This window comes from Apodemus sylvaticus, chromosome 14, assembly GCF_947179515.1.
Source record: "Apodemus sylvaticus chromosome 14, mApoSyl1.1, whole genome shotgun sequence".
NCBI lineage: Eukaryota > Metazoa > Chordata > Mammalia > Rodentia > Muridae > Apodemus > Apodemus sylvaticus.
In genome coordinates, this window is record NC_067485.1 from 325,559 (window position 1) to 350,302 (window position 24,744).

Consider the following 24,744-nt stretch of genomic DNA (forward strand, 5'->3'; position numbering starts at 1 on the left):
AACCCTGCATCCCTGGGATAAAGCCTACTTGATCATGGTGGATGATCGTTTTGATGTGTTCTTGGATTCGGTTGGCAAGAATTTTATTGAGTATTTTTGCATCGATGTTCATAAGGGAGATTGGTCTGAAGTTTTCTTTCTTTCTTGGATCTTTGTGTGGTTTTGGTATCAGCGTAATTGTGGCTTCGTAGAAGGAATTGGGTAGGGTTCCTTCTGTTTCTATTTTGTGGAATAGTTTGAAGAGTATTGGTGTTAGGTCTTCTTTGAAGGTCTGATAGAATTCTGCACTGAAACCATCTGGTCCTGTGCTTTTTTTGGTTGGAAGACTTTCTATGACCCCTTCTATTTCTTTAGGGGTTATGGGACTGTTTAGATGATGTATTTGGTCCTGATTTAATTTTGGTATTTGGTATCTCTCAAGGAAATTGTCAATTTCCTCCAGATTCTCCAGTTGTGTTGAGTATAAGCTTTTATAGTAGGATCTGATGATTTTTTTGATTTCCTCAGTTTCTGTTGTAATATCTCCCTTTTCATTTCTAATTTTGTTAATTTGGATACTTTCTCTGTGCCCTTTGGTCAGTCTGGCTATCTTGTTGATTTTCTCAAAGAACCAGCTCCTGGACTCGTTGATTCTTTGTATGGTTCTCTTTGTTTCCACTTCATTGATTTCAGCCCTGAGTTTGATGATTTCCTGTCTTCTACTCCTCCTGGGTGAAATAGCTTCTTTTTGTTCCAGGGCTTTCAGGTGTGTCATTAAGCTGCTAGTATATGCTCTTTTCATTTTCTTTTTGGAGGCACTCAGGGCTATGAATTTTCCTCTTAGCACTGCTTTCATTGTGTCACAAAGATTTGGGTATGTCGTGCCTTCATTTTCATTAAATTCTAAAAAGTCTCTAATTTCTTTCTTTATTTCTTCTTTGGCCAAGGTGTCATTGAGTAGAGTATTGTTCAGCCTCCATGTGTATGTGGGCTTTCTGTTGTTTTTGTTGCTATTGAAAACCACTCTTACACCATAGTGATCTGATAGGAGGCATGGGATTAGTTCGATCTTCTTGTATTTGTTGAGGTCTTTCTTGTGACCAATTATATGGTCGATTTTGGAGAAGGTACCATAAGGTGCTGAGAAAAAGGTATATTCTTTTGCTTTAGGGTGAAATGTTCTATAAACATGAGTCAAATCCAATTGGTCCAAAGCTTCAATTAGTTTTACTGTGTCCCTGTTTAGTTTCTGTTTTCCTGATCTGTCCATTGAGGAGAGTGGAGTGAAGTCCCCCACAATTATTGTGTTAGGTGCAATGTGTGCTTTGAGCTTTAGTAAAGTTTCTTTTACGAATGAGGGTGCCCTTGTATTTGAAGCATAGATGTTCAGAATTGAAAGTTCTTCTTGGTGGATTTTTCCTTTGACCAGCAAGAAGTGTCCCTCGGTGTCTCTTTTGATGACTTTAGGTTGAAAGTCAATTTTATCTGATATTAGAATGGCTACTCCGGCTCGTTTCCCGAGACCATTGGCTTGTAAAATTGTCTTCCAGCCTTTTACTCTAAGGTAGTTTTTGTCTTTGACATTTAGGAGTATTTCCTGTATGCAGGAAAATGTAGGGTCCTGTTTCCTTATCCAGTCTGTTAGTCTATGTCTTTTTATTGGGGAATTGAGTCCATTGATGTTAAGAGATATTAAGGAATAGAGATTATTACTTCCTGTCATTTTTTATGTTATTTTTATATTTGAGTGATTATCTTCTTTTGGGTTTGCTGAAGGAAGGTTACTATCTTACTTTTTCCAGGGTGTAGTTTCCCTCCTTGTATTGGAGCTTTCCTCCTATTATTCTTTGTAGAGCTGGGTTTGTGGAAAGATATTGTGTAAATTTGGTTTTGTCGTGGAATGTCTTGGTTTCTCCATCTATTGTGATTGAGAGTTTTGCTGGGTATAGTAGTCTTGGCTGACATTTGTGTTCTCTTAGAGTTTGTATGAGATCTGCCCAGGATCTTCTAGCTTTCATGGTCTCTGGTGAGAAGTCTGGTGTGATTCTGATAGGTCTTCCTTTATATGTTACTTGGCCTTTTTCTCTTACTGCCTTTAATATTCTTTCTTTGCTTAGTGCATTTGGGGTTTTAATTATTATGTGGCCAGAGGTATTTCTGCTCAGATCCAGTCTGTTTGGAGTTCTGTTGGCGTCTTGTATATTCATAGGTATCTCTCTCTTTAAGTTGGGAAGTTTTCTTCCATAATTTTGTTAAAGATATTTGCTGGCCCTTTCAGTTGTAAGTCTTCACTCTCATCTATACCTATAATCCTTAGATTTGGTCTTCTCATTGTATCCTGGATTTCCTGGATGTTCTGGGATACAAGCTTTTTGCATTTTGCATTTTCTTTGACTGTTGAGTCAATGGTTTCTATGGTATCTTCGGCATCTGAAATTCTTTCTTCCATCTCTTGTATTCTGTTGTTTATATTTGCATCTATGGCCCCTGATTTCTTCCCAAGGTTTTCTATCTCCAAAGTTGTCTCGCTTTGTGATTTCTTAGTTGTTTCTACTTCTGATTTTAGATCCAGGATGTTTTTTCTCAGTTCCATCATTTGTTTGTTTGTGTTTTCCTGTACTTCTTTAAGAGATTTTTGTGTTTCCTCTTTCATGACTTCTGCCTCTTGACTCAAGTTCTCCTGCATTTCTTTAAGTTTTTTTTTGCGTTTCTTCTTTATTGGCTTCTATCTCTTGAGCCTTATTCTCCTGCATTTCTTTACGTGATTTTTCTGTTTCCATTATACGGGTTTCTAGTTTATTCATGTTCCCCTGTATTTCTTTAAGAGATTCATTTATGTCCTTTTTGTGTTCTTCTAGCAGCATCATGATCTGTGATTTTAAATCCAAATCTTGTTTCTCTGGTGTGTTGGCATAACCAGGACTTGCTGATATTGGAGAGTTTGGTTCAGATGCTGCCATATTGCCTAGATTTCTGTTAGTAGCGTTCCTGCGTTTGCCCTTTGCCATCTTGTTCTCTGGAGTTAGTTGGTCTTGTCCCTGGCTGGTGTTTGGGCCTCCTGAGGGGCTCTGGGGCTATTACTGCAACACTATATGGCTGGGTTACCTCTGTAGCTGATTGCTGATGTGCTGTCTTCCTCTTGGGTGCCCTTGCAGCTCTAGTGTGCTTTGCCCCAGATTGTGTCTGTGAACCAGATGGAGCCCGTTTGCACCTTCAGGGAGTGCTGATGGTGTATGCTGCCCGGACCTTTTCTGTGTGCTGATCACTCTGCTGGGCAGCTGATCTCCCAACCGGGTTGGTGCACACAAGGCTAGCCTGGCTGCTCAGGCGCTGGGTCCAGGTAAAAGCCTGGGAGGCCAAGGTCCTAGCAAAGTTCCCCTCGGGCTATGACTGTTAATTGGGTCTTTCTTTCAGGTGGCCAGGATGGCGGGCGTGTGCGCTTGAGCTACCTGAAAGTGCTGGGAGAGTCTGCTGGGCTAACAACCTCCTGGGCGGGTTGACACACAGATGGCCCACCAAACTGCCCAGTTCTTGGGGTCAGTCCAGGGCCTGTTGGGGCCTAGACCCCCGCTTTGTTAGCCTCAGGCTATGCCTGTTTACTGCCTTTGCCTGCTAGAGGCTAGAGCTCTCTGGTGTCCTGTAGGCAAAATGGTGACGCGCATGCTGGCGCGGGCAAAAAAACCTCCTGGCTGGGTTGGCACCCCAATGGCGCCCTGAACAGCCCAGGGCCTGGGTGCAGGCCTATACCCGTCGGGCTTAGACCCCTGCGATGTTGGCCTCGGGTTATGTTTGTGTACCTCACCAAGATGGAGGCGAGTCTCTCGTGACTGGCGGGAGGCAGAGTTCTGATGTGGCTTCTGTGCGGTGAAAGGCACCATAAATTCGCAGTTGCTTGCAGCCCGGCTGGCCAGCGAAGGTCAGTGGTCGTGGGCGCAGGGCCTAACTGGACCCTGTGTTGCCTTGGTTCCACTGCTGATGGCCCTTCGGCTGGACCAGCCACTGCTGCACTCTCGTGGGCCGTCCCCTGAGTTTTTGATCTTGGCCATTCTGACTGGTGTGAGGTGGAATCTTAGGATTGTTTTGATTTGCATTTCCCTGATGATTAAGGATGTTAAACATTTCTTTAGGTGTTTCTCAGCCATCTGGTATTCCTCAGTTGAGAATTTTTTGTTTAGCTCTGTACCCCATTTTTAATAGGGTTATTTGGTTCTCTGGAGTCTAACTTCTTGAGTTCTTTGTATATGTTGGATATTAGCCCTTTTTCGGATGTAGGATTGCTAAAGATCTTTTCCCAATATGTTGGCTGCCGTTTTGTCCTATTGACACTGTCCTTTGCCTTACAGAAGCTTAGCAATTTTATGAGGACCCATTTGTCAATTCTTGATCCTAGAGCATATAATATTGGTGTTCTTTCAGGAAGTTTTCCCCTGTGCCCATGTGCTCTAGGTTCTTCCCCACCTTCTATTAGATTCAGTGTATCTGGTTTTATGTGGAGGTCCTTGGTCCACTTGGACTTAAGCTTTATATAGGGAGATAAAAATGGATCAGTTTTGGAATGTAAACAAAGAATATAGAAAATAAAAATATAAAAAAAATCGATCAATTTGCATCCTTCTATATGTTGACTGCCAGTTGACCCAACACCATTTGTGAAAATGCTCTTTTTTCTACTGGATGCTTTTAGCTCCTTTGTCAAAGATCAAGTGACTGTAGGTGTGAGGGTTCATTTCTGGGTCTTCAATTCTATTCCATTGATCTACCTGCCTGTCACTGTACCACTACCATGCAGTTTTTATCACTATTGCTCGGTATTGCTTGAGCTCAGGGATAGTGATTCTGCCAGAAATTATTTTATTGTTGATAATAGTTGAATTTGAGAATTGCTCTTTCTAACTCTATGAAAATCCAGTTTGAATTTTGATGGGAATTGCATTGACTCTGTAGACTGCTTTTGGCAATATGGCCATTTTTACTATATTAATCCTGCCAATCCACGAACGTGGGAGATTTTTCCATCTTCTAAGATCTTCTTCAATTTCTTTCTTCAGAGACTTGAAGTTCTTGTCATACAGGTCTTTCACATGCTTGGTTAGAGTCATACCAAGGTATTTAAGATTATTTGTGACTATTGTGAAGGGTGTCATTTCCCTAATTTCTATCTCAGCCACTTTATCCTTTGAGTATGGGAAGACTGCTGATTTGTTTGAGTGAATTTTTATATCCTGCCACTTTGCTGAAGTTGTTTATCAGGTTTAGGAGTTCTCAGATGGAATTTGTGGGGTCACTTAAGTATACTATGATATCACCTGCAAATAGTGATACTTTGACTTCTTCCTTTCCAATTTGAATCCTTTTGACCACCTTTCATTGTCTAATTACCCTAGCTAGAACTTCAAGTACTATATTGAGCAGGTAGGGAGAGAGTGAACAGCCTTATCTAGTCCCTGATTTCAGTGGGATTGCTTCAAGTTTCTCTCTGTTTAGTTTGATGTTGGCTACTGGTTTGCTGTATATTGCTTTTACTGTGTTTAGGTATGGGCCTTGAATTCCTGATCTTTCCAAGGCTTTTTATCATGAAGAGGTGTTGGATTTTGTCAAATGCTTTTTCAGCATTTAATGAAATGATCATGCGCTTTTTTTTCTTTGAGTTTGTTTATGTAGTGGATTGCATTGATGGATTTTCATATATTGAACCATCTTCATTCCTAGGATGAAGCCTATTTGATTGATCATGGTGGATGATCGTTTTGATGTGTTCTTGGATTCGGTTGGCAAGAATGTTTTTGAGTATTTTTGTCTCAATATTCATAAGGAAAATTGGTCTAATGTTCTATTTCTTTTTTTTGATCTTTGTGTGTGGTTTAGGTATCAGATTAATTGTGGCTTCATAAAACGAATTGGGTAGTGCTCCATCTGTTTCTATTTTGTGGAATAGTTTGAAGAGTGTTGGTATTAGGTCTTCTTTGAAGGTCTGATAGAACTCTGCATTGAACCCATCTGGTCCTGGGCTTTTTTTTTTTTTTTTTTTTTTTTTTTTTTTTTTGTTCCGAGACTATTAATGGCTGCTTCTATTTCTTTAGGGGTTACTTAGATCATTTATCTGATCCTGATTTAACTTTGGTATCTGGTATCTGTCTAGAAAATTGTCCATTTCCTCTAGATTTTCCACTTTTGTTGAATATAGGCTTTTGTTGTAGGATCTGATGATTTTTTTGATTTCCTCAGTATCTGTCAGTGACAGATGTCTCCCTTTTCACTTTTGATTTTGATGATTTGGATACTGTCTTTGTGCCATCAGGTCATTTGGCTAAGGGTTTATCTATCTTGTTGGGTTTTTTTCCCCCAAGAACCAGCTCCTGCTTTGGTTGATTCTTTCTACAGTTCTTTTTGTTTCTACTTGGTTGATTTCAGCCCTGAGCTTATTTCCTGCAGTCGAATTCTCTTGGGTGTATTTGTTTCTTTTTGTTCTAGAGCTTTCTGCTGTGCTGTTAAGCTGTTAGTGTATGCTCTTTCCAGTTTATTTTTGGAGGCACTCAGAGCTATGAGCTTTCCTCTTAGCACTGCTTTTATTCTGACCCATAAGTTTGGGTATGTTGTGCTGTCATTTTAATTAAATTCTGAAAAGACTTTAATTTCTTTCATTATTTCTTCCTTGACCAAGTTATTGTTGAGTAGAGTGTTGTTCAGTTTCCATATGTATGTGGGCTTTCTGTTGTTTTTGTTGTTAATGAAGACCAGCCTTAGTCCGTGGTGATCTGATAGGGTGCATGGAATTATTTCAATCTTCTTATATCTGCTGAGGTGTGTTTTGTGACCGAGTATAGGTCAGTTTTGGAGAAGGTACCATGAGGTGCTGAGAAGGTATATTGTTTTGTTTTAGGATAAAATGTTCTATAGATATTAGTTAAATCCATTTGATTCATAACTTCTGTTAGTTTCACTGTTTCTTTGTTTAGTTTGTGTTTCTCTGATCTGTCCATTGATGAGAGTGGGGTGTTGATGTCCCCCACTATTCTTGTGTGAGATGTAATGTGTGCTCTGAGCTTTAGTAAACTTTCTTTTATGAAGGTGGTTGCCCTTGTATTTGGAGCATATATGTTGAGAATTGAGAGTTCATCTTGGTAGATTTTTCCTTTGATGAGTATGAAGTGTCCTTCCTTATCTTTTTGGATTACTTTAGGTGGAAAGATGATTTTATTTGATAATAGAATTGCTATATCAGCTTGTTTCTTGGGGCCATTTACTTGGAAAATTGTTTTCCAGCCTTTTACTCTGAAGTAGTGTCTGTCTTTGTGTCTGAGGTGAGTTTCCTGTATGCAGCAAAATGTTGGGTCCTGCTTATGTATCCAGTCTGTTAGTCTATGTCTTTTTATTGGAGAATTGAGCCAATTGATATTAAGAGATATTAAGAAGTGATTGTTGCTTCCTGTTATTTTTGTTGTTAGAGGTGGAATTATGTTTGTGTGACTATCTTGGAGTTGTTGAAAGAAGACTACTTTCTTTTTCTAGTGTGTAGCTTCCCTCATTTTGTTGGTATTTTCCATTCGTTCTCCTTTGAGAGCCTGGATTTGTAGAAAGATACTGTGTAAACTTGTTTTTTTTTTCATGGAATACCTTGGTTTCTCCATCTATGGTAATTGAGAGTTTTGCTGGGTATAGTAGCCTGGGTTGGCATTTGTATTCTCTTAGGGTCTGTATGATATCTGCCCAGGATCTTGTGGCTTTCATAGTCTCTGGCGAGAAGTCTGGTGTAATTCTGATAGTTCTGCCTTTATATGTCACTTGACCATTTTCTCTTACTGCTTTTAATATTCCTTCTTTGTTTAGTGCATTTGGTGTTTTGATTATTATGTGCCGGGAGGACTTTCTGTTCTAGTCCAGTCTGTTTGGAGTTCTGTAGGCTTCTTATATGTTCATGGGCATCTCTTTCTTTAGGTTAGGGTAGTTTTCTTCTATAATTTTGTTGAAGACATTTACTGGCCCTTTAAGTTGGAAATCTTCACTCTCTTCTATACCTACAATCCTTAGGTTTGGTCTTCTCATTTGGCCTGTATCTCCTGGATGTTTTGGGGTTAGGAACTTTTTACATTTTTCATTTTCTAATGCTTTCTATGGTATCTTCAGCACCTGAGATTCTCTCTTCTATCTCTTTTATTCTGTTGTTGATGCTTGCATCCCCTGACTTCTTTCCTAGGTTTTCTATGTCCTAACTTGTTTCTCTTTGTGATTTCTTTATTGTTTTTACCTCCATTTTTAGATCCTGGATGGTTTTGTTCAATTCCTTCACCTGTTTTGTTGTGCTTTCCTCTAATTCTTTAAGGGCTTATACCTGTTTGCCTGTGTTCTCTTGTATTTTTTATTTTTTTATTTGATATATTCTTTATTTACATTTCAAATGATATCTCCTTTCCTGGATCCCCCCTACCCGAAAGTTCCATAAGCTCTCTTCCCTCTCCCTGTTCTCCAATCACCTCCTTCCCGTTTACCTGTCCTGGTTTTCCCCTACACTGCTGCACTGAGCCTTTTCAGGACCAGGGGCCTTTCCTTCCTTCCTCTTGGGCATTATTTGATATGTGAATTGTTTCTTGGGTATTCTGAGCTTCTGGGCTAATATCTGCTTATCAGTGAGATCATACCATGTGTGTTCTTTTGTGATTGGGTCACCTCACTTAGGATGACATTCTCCAGTTCCACCCACTTGCCTAAGAATTTCATGAATTCATTGTTTTTAATAGCTGAGTAGTACTCTATAGTGTAAATATACCACATTTTCTGTATCCATTCCTCCATTAAGGAACATCTGGGTTCTTTCCAGCTTCTGGCTATTATAAATAGGGCTGCTATGAACATAGTGGAACATGTATCCTTGTTACATGCTGGGGAATCCTCTGGGTACATGCCTAGGAGTAGTATAGCGGGGTCCTCCAGTAGTATCATGCCCAGTCTGTAAGGCAAAGGACAGTGTCAAAAGGACAAATGGCAGCCAATAAATTGGGAAAATATCTTTACCAACCCTATATCCAACAGAGAGCTAATTACCAAAATATACAAAGAACTCAAGAAGGTAGACTCCAGAGAACCAAATAACCCTAATAAAAAATTGGGTACAGAGCTGAACAAAGAATTTTTACCTGAGGAATATCTAATGGCTGAGAAGCACCTAAAGAAATGTTCAACATCCTTAGTCATGAGGTAAATGCAAATAAAAAAACCCCTGAGATTTCACCTCATAGCAGTCAGAATGGCCAAGATCAAAAACTCAGGAGAAAACAGGTGCTGGCGAGGATATGGAGAAAGAGGAATACTCCTCTACTGCTGGTGGGGTTATAAGCTCAAACAACCACTCTGGAAATCAGCTTGAACAACCACTCTGGAAATCCATCTGGCGGTTCCTCTCTTGTATATCTTTAAGGGAGTTATTTATGTCCTTCTTGAAGCCCTCTATCAGCATCATGAGCTGTGATTTTTAAATCCAAATCTTGCTTTTCTGTTGTGTTGGGATATCTAGGACTTGCTGTTGTGGGAGAATTGGGTTTGAATGGTGCCATATTGCCTTGATCTCTGTTAGCAAGGTTCCTATATTTGCCCTTTGCCATCTGGTTATTTCTGATGTTAGTTGGTCCTGCTGTCTCAGGCTGGTGATTTTCCCTGTGGGGCCACAAGCTTGTCTCAGCACCCCTGTGTGACCAGCTCTCCCCTGGCACAGAGTGTGGTGGTACCTCCCAACTCCTGGGTGCAGGTGGAGTCAGGCCGGACCCTTTCCCAGCTGTTCTGCCACTCCTGTGTTCCCTGCTCAGTCGCTGGAGAGATTTTTGTTTCTTTTTTTAATTCATGAAGCTGATTGTGTTAAATCTGAGGTTTTCTTCTGTAATCATTGTAATGTTTTAGCTGTTAATATGGCAGTAATACAAGGGAGATTGAGTGAATTTCCTTAAATATGAGAATATACTAAATTTGTGACTTGGAAATCATAAGATTTGATTGCTTGACTGCAAATTTTTTTTCAATCTAATAGGAGCCCAGAAATTTAGCTTTCCTTTTTTCCATTGAGTTTTTCCTCTTGCCTCCTCTACTTCAGTTTGCCTGGGTCTGCTGTTTTGTGCCTTTCAAATGTTGCCTAGAATGCTGGAACCTGTTCCTGTTTTCTTCCTAGTTAGTTGATTTCCTATTACAATTTTAATTTACCTCTAATCTTTGAAAGCTGCTATTTATAAGACCCTGTTACAGGTATCAAGAGTACAGAGTTGAAAGAGAACCACACCTAGTGACATTAGTCTGTTTTTAATCCAATAGAGAAGATAAAGTAACAAAAATATTGTGGTAGAGTATTGAAATTACTCTAAACGAGATAGATACCAGGTGGGAGAAGTCTGAAACGCTCTTTCCTCTTCATAGAGCAAAGAACTCTGCTCCAGTATCTAAAAGACTAGATTCTTTCTGCTCCTGATTAAAAAAACAAAACAAAACAAAACAAAACAAAACACAAAAAACAACCCAGTAATTTTCTGGCTTTAGGCATGGCATCAGAAGTATTTTATGTATAAGCCCATTTAAACAAAAGAATATGGTATGTTCATAAAGCTGTGTTACATGTTGTGATGACATAGCATGTATATGGGCTAGATTTGAGCAAATTTTATTTGTATGATATGTAGAGAATTTTAAAAATGTTATAAAAATTAAATATAGAAATAATATAGTGGCCACCCATATACTCATTACCCAAGTTCATATAGATATTTTTCTACACCTGTCTCATCTATCCACTGCCCACCTACCTATTGGAGATAATAATTTAAAAATGACTGGCAGTGACTGGCAAATAATGGGCAAGGAGTAGTTGTTTTGTTTTGCCTCTCATTAACCTCAGCTGTGTTGGAAATTTGGATTCTTTCTTTCTTTTTTGTTTTTTTAATTGAGCTTATCTATTCACTTTGCATCCTGATCACTGTCCCTGCTCTCCCCTTAGTCCCTTTCCCCATCCCCTTACCCTTTTACTGAGAGTGAAGCCCCCACCCCCACCCTTTGCAAGTCTCTGCGGGAATAGGTGCTGCTTCTCCTAATGAGGTCAACAAGAAAGCCAAGTTAGGGGAATGGGGATAAACTCCACAGACAGGCAACAGCTTTAGGGATAACCCCTGATCTAGTTGTTCAGGACTGACAAGAAAATTCACATCTGCTATGTATGTGTGGGGTATCTAGGTCCAGCCCATCTATGCTTTTTGGTTGGTGGTTCAGTCTCTGAGAACCCCAAAATTCTAGGTTATTTGATTATGTTGATCTTCCTGTGGAATTCCTATCCCCCAAGGGACCTCTGTTGGTGATGCTTATATCTGTTGTTCCTGTTTACATCTCTAGGTTTTCCATCTTCCAGGATTCCTTCACTTTGTGTTTTCTTTATTGCTTCTATTTTTATTTTCAGATTTTGAACAGTTTTATCTATTTCCTTTACCTGTTTAATTGTATTTTCCTCTATTTCTTTAAGTGATTTGTTTCCTCTTTAAAGGCCTCTACCCATTTGATTATATTTTCCTGTATTTATTTAAGGGATTTATTAATTTTATCTTTAAAGGCCTCTATCGTCTTCACAACATTGGATTTAAGGTCATTTTCTTGTGCTTTGGTTGTGTTTGGCTATCTAAGGCCTGCTGTAGTATGGTAGCTGTGTTCTGAAGGTATCATATTGTCCTGGCTTTTCTTGATTGTGTTCTTTCACGGGCCTTTAGCCATCTTGATGGCTTTAGTCCCTGGATGTTCCGATTGTAGTAGGTATTGAGAGGCAACCTAACCTTGATGATCCTGGTGTGGCAAGCTTCTGATGGGTATCCTTGGGCTGTATCAGCAGGAAAATTGGTGTTCAACAAGGATAGCATGTGGCTCAGGACAGCTGGGGGTACCCCAGAAGATTCTGGAGGCAAGGAAGATGGGTGCAGGAAGGGAATCTATCCTGTATGCTTCTGGATCAGCAGGTCTGATGAAGGTGGGAGGAGAGGTGGTGGGATTATCTAAAATTGGATTCTTTTCTTTCTTTCTCAGTGTCACATGTTACTTTTTTGGGAAATAAGAGGAATTGAAGCCAATAGATCTAGAAAGAAAGAACTATAAGTATTAGAAGGATCACATTTTAAATCTAACCTTTGTTTCTGTTTATTCTCTAGGGCCTGCTCTCTTTTCTGAGTGCTCCACTCATAGGCGCTCTCTCTGATGTTTGGGGCAGGAAGCCTTTTCTCCTTGGCACTGTCTTCTTTACCTGCTTCCCTATCCCACTAATGAGGATTAGCCCATGGTGAGTTGCTGAACTCTTCACTATCATACTGGTGTGGTTTGAGTCCTATTTAAATAAAATTATGTTGGCCGCTGCTCCTAATCCAAATATTCAAAAAATGTGAAATGATCCCAATGTTTTTGAGCACTGATAATAACACAATTATGACTAGATCAAATGTATATAAACTTTACCTCATCATAATGAACAAGTATTTTAAAAAATGAAAAAGTATTTCAAATATTGTATAAAATGACTTTTAGATTATATATATAAGAAATATATAGAATATGAATAGTTTCTATTTTATATTCGGGTCCTATGCTTAGGATAGATCATCATATACATGCAAAATTCCAAAAGGAGAAAAAAAATCCAAAACACTTGAATTTCAATCATTTATAAACTCAACCTTTACTTTAATCTGCAGAATACTCTTTAACCATTTCAAAATAAGCTAAATTACTAAATAAATTACTTGAAGAAATTCAAGGTGCCTTTAAGAGCAGCTGGTATGTCACAATATCAGTTGTAGGGTCGGTCAGTGCTGAAAGTGTGCTAACAGTTCCTGCCCTCACCACTGTGACTTGGTTGACTTTGTGATTGATTGTATTGTTTTTGTCATCTCACTGCATGGTGGCACTAATGAGCATTATTTCACTTGTACACTCAATAAAGACCATTAGCTTATTCTAAAACATGGTATGAATTTAGTCAATTTTCTTCTTCAGTATAATGAATCCAGATAATTTAATTATCTTAGAAAAGTTAGGATTTTCTCAAGCTTCTTTTTTTTCCCCTTGTTTTAATTTTAATCTTTTTAGACTAGGGGATAGTATTTTAGCCAGTATTTGACAGAAGTCATCTAGGAAAGGCTATGGCAAGCAAGTGAGTTTCCTTGAGAAACTCACTTGGCCCACTGTTTTATATGACTGCAATGGGTGCACTCTAAAGAGGCACAGCAGAGACTTTATTTTAGGATTGCTTCTCACTGTTGATATGCCTTTCCTGCCACTATCAGATAGCCTAGTAATTCCTGGGCATTAGTCCACTGTATTCAGCAAATTTCCTTCAGGTCAAAATAAAGATGAACTTGGATAAATTAAATCTGTTTAGATAAATTGATTAAAATAATTATAAGAAGAAAGTTTTTTTTCCTTTTCGTTTCTTGGATATTTTCATTTACATTTATTCCCTTTCCCGGTTTCCACTCTGGAAACCCCCATCCCATTACCCCTCCCCCTACTTCTGTGAGGGTGTTCACCCACCCACCCACCAACTCCCACCTCCATCCTGGCATGCCCCTACACTGGGGCATTGAGCCTTCACAGGACCAAGGACCTCTCCTCCCATTGGTACCCAACAAGGCCATCCTCTGCTACATATTCCGCTGGAGCCATAGGTTGTTCCATGTGTACGATTTGGTTGGTGGTTTAGTCCCTGGGAGCTCTAGGGAGTCTGGTTGGTTGATACTGTTCTTCCTATGGGGTTGCAAACCTCTTTAGCTCCTTCCTTCAGTCCTTTCTCTAACTCCTCTGTTAGGGATCCCATGCTTAGTCCAATGGTTGGCTGTGAGCATCTGCCTCTGTATTTGTCAGACTCTTGGCAGAGCTTCTCAGGAGACAGCTATACCAGGCTCCTGTCAGCAAGCACTTCTTGGCATCCACAATAGTGTCTGGGTTTGGTGTCTGTATATGGGATGGATCCCCGGGTGGAGCAGTCTCTTGATGGCTTTTCCAAGAAGAAAATTTAAGGAGATGGTTTTAATTGTTTTGCCTGAAAGATATATTACAGTTAGAATCAAAAATAGAATGTTCTCCCTTCTCATAGACTAGTAAGTAAAGCCTACATAATAAGGAATACAATGAGCTTTCATAAGTTTCATGAAGAAGAAAAATAGTCTTGGGTCAGATTTGTGATCAAGGAAAAATATTCATTCTAGTCAAATCCAAGGATGAAACCACAGATGTACACTATAGTAAAAAGCAAGGCCGTGTGAAACTGTTGCTTTGAACTTATAGAATGGAGTACTACTTTGAACTTGCTGTCAGTATCCTTCTGTAATTACTGCTTTGTGTAACATTTTATCCATGATATGATTTTATAAAGAACTTTTTTCTAAGAAAGTATAAGAAGACCAGAGAGAAGAAATATAGTGTGGCTATTGGGGCTCTACTCAATCCAACAAATGTATATACGTGTGGCATTTGGGACTCTGCCCCATTCACCAAATGCATATATTTCTCTGTTTATTGTGTGTACAATATGTCTATATGTATGTATCTGTCTATATGTGTGTACATATATTGCATATGTAGATATATATGTATGTATATAAGTATGCATGTACATGTGTTAAATTGATGAAGCAGATAGTCCCAGCCAGTGTGTGTGGGTGTGAGTGAGTGAGTGTGTGTGTGAGTGTGTGTGTGTGTGTGCACGCGCGCGCGTGCACATGCCTGACTTTTGTTCTTTATTTTTCTTCCTCTCTGAAAATGCTAAAAGTCATTTTTGACCCCAGAACAGTAAGAGTTAAATTGCCAGAAGCTATCAGCTTCTGGCTACCAGAATATTAAGAGTTACATGAACAGAAGTCATCAGCCTTTGGTCTTCATCCTGTGTCACATCTCAGTACCTGAATGCTGGGACTGGTCCTTGGCAAATATTCCTCGTGCTGAAATGCTCTACCTATGAGAAAATACATTCATATGGTTATCAGGAATTCTTTTTAACATTTGTAAATTTGTTGGCTACTGTAATAATTTTATCTTCTACCACATAATTAACTTTTGCAAAAATACTAACACGTCATGCCTTTCTAGTGAGAGATTTTTTTTTTTTTAAAAATCCTGTTTGCCAGCTTAAATTATTCTATTCATGTTGCTAGAATTTGTCTAGGTGTATTAACATTATCTGAAAATAATTTTACCTTATTCCTTCTACTTTTATGTATTCAGTGCTTTTTAAAATTTTATTAGCTAATAAATTAAAATGATGATTATAGGTTGTTTTTCTGTTTTGTAAAGACTTGTAATTTTTCTTCATTAGGCCTCAAGGTAGCTTTTTATTTTCTTTATTCTTCTTTCTTTCCTTTTTATTTAAAACTTTTATCTTCATTCTTTTTTCTTTTGCATTTTTCTTGTTTCTTTTTTTTTTTTTTGCCAACATATACTCCTTTCAATATTGTCAAAATTCCAATTAATTTTATATTTGCCTTTAAGTATATATACAGATACCTCAGTTTATTTTCATTAGGGTATAATATTTACATGGTTATCCTTTACTTTGATTACAAAACTCTCTTGGGTAATTCAAATAGTCTTTCAGTTGGTAGAAGATGATATCATTAATCATATTCTTTTTAAAACAATCTTTTTATAGGTGGTATTTTGGCATGATTTCTGTATCTGGAGTCTTCTCAGTCACTTTCTCTGTAATTTTTGCCTACGTAGCTGACTTCACTCAAGAGCATGAAAGAAGTACTGCTTATGGATGGGTAAGATAGTAGATTTTTTGTTTGCTTGTTTTGTTTTGAAACCAACACCTATATAGGCCAAGTTGACTTCAGACTTAGAATCTTCCTTTCATAGTATCTTGAGGGCTGGTATTATGGGTGTTTAGTAATTTACCTGTCTTAGAATTTTTTTGTTGCTTTGAGGCTTGTCTCACATTCACTAAGGACTGCTGGCATCCACTATGATGCCCAGCTTTTAGACTTTCTAAAAAGAAGTAAATGGTAATAATTACCATTTTACTAAAAATTGACTGGAAATTGAGGTTTAAAATAACATCAGAAATAGATTTGAGAAATGTGAGGATCTCAACAGTGTGTCTCAGGCACTCATTTGAGACATAATACTATAGGGGAAAAAAGGTTATTCATTTGGCAGATAGTTGTTGAATAAATGAAAGCTATAGGAAAAATTTATTTCTTTTGATAATTTGATATTATACAGTCTCATTCTCTCAGTGGATACTAGACAATCTCATTCTCTCAGCATAATGATGATATTATAGTTACAAAGGGGAAGGAGGGAGGTGGCAGTGGGTTGGGTGGAGGGGCATATACTAGGAAGCAAGGGGTAGCAGGGGGTTGGAGTTTTTTGGGGAGGGGAGAACCAGGAAAGGTTTTACCATTTGAAATGTAAATGAAGATTATATTCAATAAAAAAATTCTTCTTAAAAAAAAGAAAGAAAATGTCAGTAGAAGCATTTTTTTTGGTCAGAAACACATTCAAGGTGGGCTGTGTTAGCCATCAGAGCTGTGAAAGCATCAAAATTCTGTACCTCATAGTGCATCTTTCGTCTTCATCTTTATCATGGGAAATGCCCATGGACATAGATACATGAAAATATAAAACTTGTACATATTAATGGAAGATAACTCATGTAAGGTTGATGCACATTCTGTATATAATGTCTGATTGGTTAGACATTTTGCTTTTTTAAAGGTTAAATTTTTTCTCTTTTCTGGCATTTATTTACTCTCTCTCTCTCTCTCTTTCTCTCTCTCTTTCTCTCTCTCTCTCTCTCTCTGTGTGTGTGTGTACGCACACATGTACGCCATTGTATGTTTGGCTTTCAGTGGAAAAATAATTCACAGTGCTTCTGTTCTGAATATGTGAAGGGTTTTGATAGCCACTAGCAGTGACTTTCACTTAATTCGATTAATTACTTAATCTTCAGCTCATTTCCTTGTTATAAAATGGCAGTTAGAATTAGTACTTACTCATGGGACCTGACAAGAAGCCAGTAAGTGAGCATCCCAGCGAATACAGTGTAATTCTGAAGTCTGATCCCTTCAGCTCCTGCAGCTCAGCAGTAGGCAACTGTCTTTATCTCAGACCTAGGATCTTTGCCAGTAGCCTCCTTAAGCCTATCTTACAGAAAATTTACTGCCAGTTATTTTCAGGATGTGTTAATTAAATTCTAAAGGGTGTTTTTGATATTCATGTTAGGTTAAAATATGTTTTATTTTCTGAAACTGTAATGTAACCAATTTAAGCTTATTCTTGACTATCTTAGAACTAAATGAGACTCAAACTATGACTATTTTATTTGGCTTTGACAATTACTTGAGGTGGGGGGTAACCCCTAATCTACACACTATGAAAGGCACCATGAGAGGAGAGATGAACAATGATCACGAAGCCAGGGGAAACAGCAAGTATCTGGGGTACACTGCTGGGGAGGTAGCCAGGCCAGCAGTTAGAAAAGTAGAATAAGGGTTCCCCCCAGTAATTGTCAAGCCAAATAAAATAGCCATAGTCTGAGTCTCATTTATTTGTAGGCTAGTGAGGGATAAGCTTAAATTGGCTCTACTACATAAAATTCCTTCAGGAAACCAAGAGTTTCTTTAAGGACTATAGCAATGAGTAATACTACTGGTAAATTAATCCTCACTGCATCTGGTGAATGAATCTATAGGGTGACCTCACTACAACAGAGAGTTCTAATGAATGTCGTTAAATATGGGTTTAGATATTATATTGGGTTTAAACCCAAAAACATAAAGTAGCCTACTTGGCAGTATCATCAGGTACTATGAGAACTTTGGCTTTATGAAAACCTAAGTAATATTGTTCCCATAACACTTGAGGATACTACCTTTTGTTCACACAACATCTTAAGAGAGTATAGCACTGCTCCCATAACTATTTGCATGTCTTTGCAATTTGTATTTGTGGTGCATTTATGTGTCTGCCTGGATTTTTTTCAAATAAACTGTTAGGATTTCTGTCATCATCAGATACTTGATAAATACTGAGATTCAGGAATTAGTTTTTCGTAGGAAAGTTCTCCACATCTTTATTCCCCATTCCAAAATACAGCCTTTAAAACTTTTTAGCATAGTATAAGTTTATATGAGTTATAGTTTTTATTCAGTTGTGGGATAACAGATGATATAAGAATGCCATTAACTTATCAGGAATCATAGTTAGATATAGTGATTTCTGTTGTTTCTTTTAAAATAGCACTTTTACTTATTCTTGTAAAATTCCGTACATGTACTTAATGTACATTGATTATATCCATCTCATACTCCTTCCAAATCCATCACATCTTCCAATTTATGTTCTCTTTATTATGTTTTTTATTTTCTTAACTCACTGGGTTCTTATGTGACTTCTTTTGTTTCAAATAGACTCTTCTAGTTTTAATAACTTATCAGTATGCTTTTGATACTCTACTCTGTATATAATTTAGAGAATGAATTTATATTATATTTACAAATGGAAAACATAGGGGTGCAGTGTAATAAGGCTAACTACCCATGGCCAGAAAGTGTCAACCTTTCCACAAATCTTTTGCATTCTTTTTTGTATGGGTTTTGGTATGGATGATGCTAATTAATGATCACACCCAGCATCCTGAGTATGCATTCAAATGGTCTACTACTTAGCTCTATATCCCCTGCCTGTCTGCTTTCCTTCCTTCCTTTCTTCCTTCCTTCAGTCGCAGCTTTTTCTCTTAATACCAGCTTACCTCCTTCTCCCCACTGTGGTAATGAAATGGCCATAAAGTCATAGATAGGTGTGAGGGAATGTATAGTATTTTTGAATGAACCAGATATAGTTGTTTCTGAGAAATTTGTAGATTTCACCATCAGTGATTTTGTTTTTTCGACAGTTTTATTCTCTGCCCCTAAAACTAGCTTTGAACTCAGATTATAGGCATAAACTACTATCACACGCTAGGCAAGTGCTGTGCTGCTGAACTATAATCCCAGCCCTGAAGGAATTGTTTTCATACTCTTCTTTTCACATGTCTGTTTTCCAATAAACAAACAAAAACAGTGAATGTTTTATGAGGAGAGTTTCTGCAGTGTTAATTTCTATTATATTTTAATCATCGCTCCCCAGCATATCTTCACTTAGTTAACAGTGTATGAATACATTTTTAAGCAAAATTGCATTTCTTCTTTTTAATTCTTAAAATTTATATAGAACACATTTGTCTTGCTGAAACCAAGAGAGGGGACTGGAGAGATGGTTTAGCAGTTAAGAGACATTAGTTGCTCCTATGGAGTACTCAGCTTTGATTCCCAGCACCCACATAGCAGCTCTTAACCAACCATAATTTCAGTTCTTCTTCTGATGTCTGTGGGTAACAGACATGTACATGGTGCTTAGATATTCACTCATAAAATAAATCTTAAAAACAAGAAACAAACAAAAACAAACAGAAAACAAGAGGAAAGCTGAAGCTATGCAGCTGTGTATCTGAAGTGTGTGGGACTCTAGAAAGAGCATGCTTTCTCCACTGATGTGTCTATTAGGATCCTAAATGATTGTATTTTCCCCCATAGGTCTCAGCCACCTTTGCAGCTAGTCTGGTTAGCAGCCCAGCCATTGGGACATACCTCTCTGCAAATTATGGAGACAGTCTTGTTGTGCTAGTAGCCACAGTGGTGGCTCTCCTTGACATCTGCTTCATTTTGGTGGTAGTTCCAGAATCTCTGTCGGAGAAAATTAGACCTGCTTCCTGGGGAGCTCAGATTTCTTGGAAACAAGCAGACCCTTTTGCGGTAAATTAATATATAAAAATATTTACTTCCTATATATCTCTTTTCTCTAAGACTTTATATACAGCTGAAAGGAGTCACAATAGTTGTCAATTTATTTCTTTTACAGTAAAAAATAGAAAAACATTAATTACAAGTAAGGGGCTAAGAGACTGAGAAATATATAGACTTAGCAATTAAGCCATGTAAATCATGAGACAAAAGGTCACCCTCAAGGACATGGTTGTTTTTATCACTTAATAAAATGAATGAATGAAGATGGTTGGAGAGGGAGGTATTAGGAATTATATCATACTAACAAGAAATAATACTGTAATAAATATCTCTACCCACCTCTCTCTGCCACACCTACTTCTATAGCACAATTGTAAACTAGATGGTGTGAGCTTGTATAGGCCACAGGTGGATGTCTGATATCTTCCTCTATTACTGTTTTCCTTATTTTTTGAGTCAGGGTTTCCACTGAACCTGGAGCTCATTAAGCTTGCAAGACTACCTGGCCAGTAAGCTCCAAGGATCTTTCTGTCTCTGCCTTCCTAGAACTAGGGTTATAGGCAAGCACAGTAATGCCTAGCTTTTTATGTGAGTGCTGAAAATCGAACTTGGTTTCTTTTGCTTATCAACTGAATCATCTTCCCAAATCCCTTGAAATTATTTTCTAAAATCATCTCAGATAACTTCCTGGAGATCTTGCCCGTTCCTCTTGTGTGTTATATTGTCAAAATAGTGGAAGAGGAGTTGGGGAAAGGAAGCAGGAATGGGCACTTGCAAGTATTTTTCTTTTCCTTTTTGTCTTGTAGTGATCAAGTTATGGGTAGAAACTTCTCTGTAAAACATAACTACTATGGCTTATTTTTCAGGGCAGCTATAAGAACTCTAGTTAATATGTGTAAGTTAACTGGCCTAATGTCTTATGTAGCAAACTTTTAGTAGACATTAGTTGTTTTGGGTGTTATGGTGGCCTAAAAGTTCTGTGACACTTGTCATTCAGTAATAAAAGTTTTAGAATATGCTAATTGTCTTCCTGTTGCAGGCAACTTGAATATCATCAGTTTTTTGAAGACCAGAGTGAATTTATGTATAATGAAAACTATGCAAGAAGCAGGAAGGAAGATCAAAATGTCAAGGTCATTCTCAGCAGCATATTGAGTTTGAGGCCAGCCTTGTGCTATATGAGACCCTGTGTCAGATAAAAGAAAGAAAATCTTGTAGTTAAAATTACTTAGAAGAAGTTACTTTACAAATCCAGAGAAAATCAATTTTTCTTAGAGTTGTATAGAATTTTTTTTCTTGATCCCTTTATAGGATGTTCAGGACCTCTTACAGAAGATACATGAAAATAGTGAAGTCAGTATCAAAAGAACACTGACATGTTTTTGCTTTCTGCTTATTTCCAGTCCTTAAAGAAAGTTGGAAAAGACTCTACTGTCTTACTCATCTGCATCACAGTGTTTCTCTCATACCTTCCTGAAGCTGGACAGTATTCAAGCTTTTTTCTCTATCTCAGGCAGGTGAGTAGTAGGTCTTTAGAAGCCTTTCAACATGTAGACTATCAAAGATTGGGATTTGTCTAAGATAAGTTTCCATTGTTAGAATGGATAGAAACCATTGTTTCTAAAGACTTTATAAGCAGGGACCTTGTATAATCCAATGATTTCAGTCATGGCCTCATAAGTAACTGGAACTACAGGTGTGTATAACCATGCCTAGCTTCTTGCTGAGGAAGGGGTATTGCTTATATCAGGGTTTAAGAACAGTGTGGGCAATATAATAAGACATCTGTGCAGAAGTTCCTTTAGCAGAGAGAATTACCAGAAACAACATTCTGAGGCTTTTGAGACTGTATACCTAGTTAGTTGGCATAAAATTCACTGTGTAGACTAGACTAAGATCAAACTCAGAGCCATCCACCATCAAATCTGGCTCTGAGATCCTTTTCTAAAATAGGGTTTAGATCGAACCAAACTAAGAGAAGATACAGAGATATCATCTCTTCACCATAGGTATGCAGTTTGTACCAAAATGGTTCATTTGGTACATTTTATGAGCCTATATACTTTTATATATTAGCACTGTTTAATCTATAGTTTGTGATAAGTTCACTGTTGGTTTTGCTTCCATGTTTTAATGAATAAAGCTGATGATATGCTACCTCCACCTCCCTAAGCACTGAAATTATAGGCATGATCTACCCCCACCAGTTCAAATTTTGTAATTGAATATGATGAGGTAGTAATAGAAAAGCCAGAGGTAGTTCTAGCCCTAGAATTTTTGTCATCTAATTGTGATTGTGAAGAAGATACTTATTTATGAAATAAAACTGTATAAAGTTATTTTTAATGTTTGTTCCTATATTTTGTAGAATTTTAGTAGAAGACAAAGTAATATATTTTTTAAAGTATTAGTTATTTCATAGTTACTGTTATAATTGGAGGTTTAGAAGTCAGTTGCCAGTCAGACTCAGCTGCTTACTTAGAAGTGTATGGGAGATTTTTAGAGCACAACCATCTTAGAACCATACCCCAAAGTCTGATGTAATTGATCTTCAGTGGGTTCTGGCATCCTATTGTTCTTTTCCCTTTCCTTCCCTTCTGTCCTTTTCTCTGTTGCCCACATAAATTTAAAATACAACCAGACTCAAGAGCCACTGACTTCACTGATAGTCCAATTTTGCTTTGGCAACATTAAAAGTCAAATTACTTTCTTTTACCCTTTCCTTGTTGTATGCTTTCATTGTCTCCAAACTGAGATAGACTAAGAGAGGAAGTACTAAACATCAGGCATAATAACATTTTTAAAAAATTCACAATGCATGCCTACTAATTATAACTATTTTATATCATATTTAAATATAAATTATAGGGATTTTTCAGTTCCTGTCTCTGTCCTAATTTCTACTGTTCTTGTGAACTTTCCTCAATTATTTTCCTATCATTTCTTATTAATTGTATCTCTAATACCTGTATTACAAAAGCATTTATTTTTCTTTGTTTTATTTTGCTTTTACTTTTACAGGTAATAGGTTTTGGATCTGTGAAAATTGTAGCATTCATTGCTATGGTAGGAATTCTGTCCATTGTGGCTCAGGTGAGTGTTTCTTTACATGTGAGTTAAATTGAAGTTTTTTTTTTCTTCAATCCTGATAACCTCAGATCTATAGTAAGTCGAGGATACAAGTTTCTAAGAGTTCCTCCAAGCTGTTACCTCAGCTGCTTTAGCTCTTGCTGCAATTCATCTTGCTCATGTAGAGAACCTCACCGAATTCAGGTATCTGACAGGGACCCAGCTCACAAAACTGGGTCTTTTACAGACTATTCATGTCCTCAGGATTCAGTAGAACTTCATACATATTTCATTAGAATGCTGTTTGTAATTTGTTCTGGATCAACTCTTCTTATATATACTTCCAAAACAGCTAGATTAAGGGGATAGTGAAATGATTTCAGCAAGAGATACTTGTCACCAAGCAATGACCCGAGTTCAGTCTCCAGAATCTACATGGTAGAAGGGAAAAATGATCTTGAAGATTGTCCTCTGATCTTCATGTACTTGTTGGGACATGTATACAAACATGGAACAAATAAGTATAAAACCTATTTTAAAGGAAAAATGTAAAAATAACCAGATACTGTAAAATTAACCAGAGGACTGTGTTTCAGTGTTTCCTTAATGACAAAAAATTAGGTAGAAATAAATGTTTTCTAGATCCTGCTGTCTCCAGGAGTAAACAAATAAGAATCAGTACATTACAATATATTTAGTGAGTAAATAGCAGTAAACACTTTCCAACCTATTATAATTGTCAATCTAGAAAGGCAAGAATATATGTCCTGTTGTCTTTCAGGAGCATTCAATGCAGCTTTTGTGGATTGCTTAGAGGCTTGTTGCCATGAAATGGCATTTAGGCCAAGCTTCATGTTCTTCTGTGACCAACTCTTTGCAGAGGAAATGAGAAGTCTGGGAAACTAACATGTCTTACCAAATGAAAGAACGACAAGGCTCTTGGGAATATATGCAAGCAAAGGCTATTTCTCGCTATTTTTGCTTTAGCTGTATCAACAAATTGAAATTATGCTAAACGTCCACATTTATTGTGATTTGTGTTTGTTTCTTACATTAACCTTAGCTGTTTGTCCTTAGGTGTCTTTTTCTTCATTTTCATATTTTCTCTACAAGTTGCAGTTAACAGAATATACATTTATTAAAGCTCATATCATTCTTAACTTTGTGCTTTTGAACATTAAGTGCTTGTTGACATTCTCCAAAGAAGACTAAGGTGTAGTTCTTTCAGTTATAACTGGAGTGCAGTTGTATTAATGTTTTGAGAGGTCCTAGCAGAGAACCGGCTAGATAGCTTCTCTGGAAGAAGGTCAAAAGCTTCAAACCTTGGTCAGCACTGGAACTCCTGAAACTCTATTTGCGAAGAGTTATCACTACTGCCTGGCCTTAGGGATCATAGACTGTCAATGTTCCCTTAAAGGTCCAGTGAGTGAACTTCACTAAAAGAGCTTATGCACTGAATTTGAGTTTGTGATTAAAGTCTTATGTGCTCATATGGCTTCTCAGAGTTGTCTTCTTTCCTTTGCAGACAGTCTTCCTTAGCAAATTGATGAGATCACTAGGGAATAAGAATACTGTCCTCCTTGGCTTGGGTTTTCAGATGCTCCAGCTTGCCTGGTATGGTTTTGGAACTCAGGCCTGGTAAGCCTCTCCTAATTCACATATTATCAAAACAAACAAAAGGACTGAATTAACAGATGTGATAAACCTTAGAGGAGCAAAAAACATTTAACTATGTTAAAAGAAGGGTTATTTCATTAGTTTGGTGCATTCAACATTTTACCCATGGGCAAGAGTTGAACTAGATGATTTGATATGACTTATAAAGATTTTTACTAAATCTGGAGTCATTGCTTAATTGAATGTGTGTTGTCATCTACCAGCCCTCAAATAAAGTTCTCATGAGCTCATGATC

The 24,744-nt window shown here is 37.6% G+C and overlaps 1 protein-coding gene across 3 annotated transcripts in view; it reads left to right on the forward strand.

Annotated features, from left to right (window-relative positions):
• The window catches only part of Mfsd14b (major facilitator superfamily domain containing 14B), a 63,087-nt gene that overhangs the window by 30,931 nt on the left and 7,412 nt on the right, over positions 1-24,744 (forward strand). For all 3 annotated transcript variants that reach the window (XM_052156900.1, XM_052156903.1, XM_052156901.1), the window contains exons 4-9: positions 12,138-12,265; positions 15,626-15,740; positions 19,554-19,772; positions 21,167-21,280; positions 22,785-22,856; positions 24,358-24,470. In XM_052156900.1, the coding sequence (XP_052012860.1) occupies positions 12,138-12,265; positions 15,626-15,740; positions 19,554-19,772; positions 21,167-21,280; positions 22,785-22,856; positions 24,358-24,470 (761 nt within the window). The remainder of the gene's footprint in view (positions 1-12,137; positions 12,266-15,625; positions 15,741-19,553; positions 19,773-21,166; positions 21,281-22,784; positions 22,857-24,357; positions 24,471-24,744) is intronic.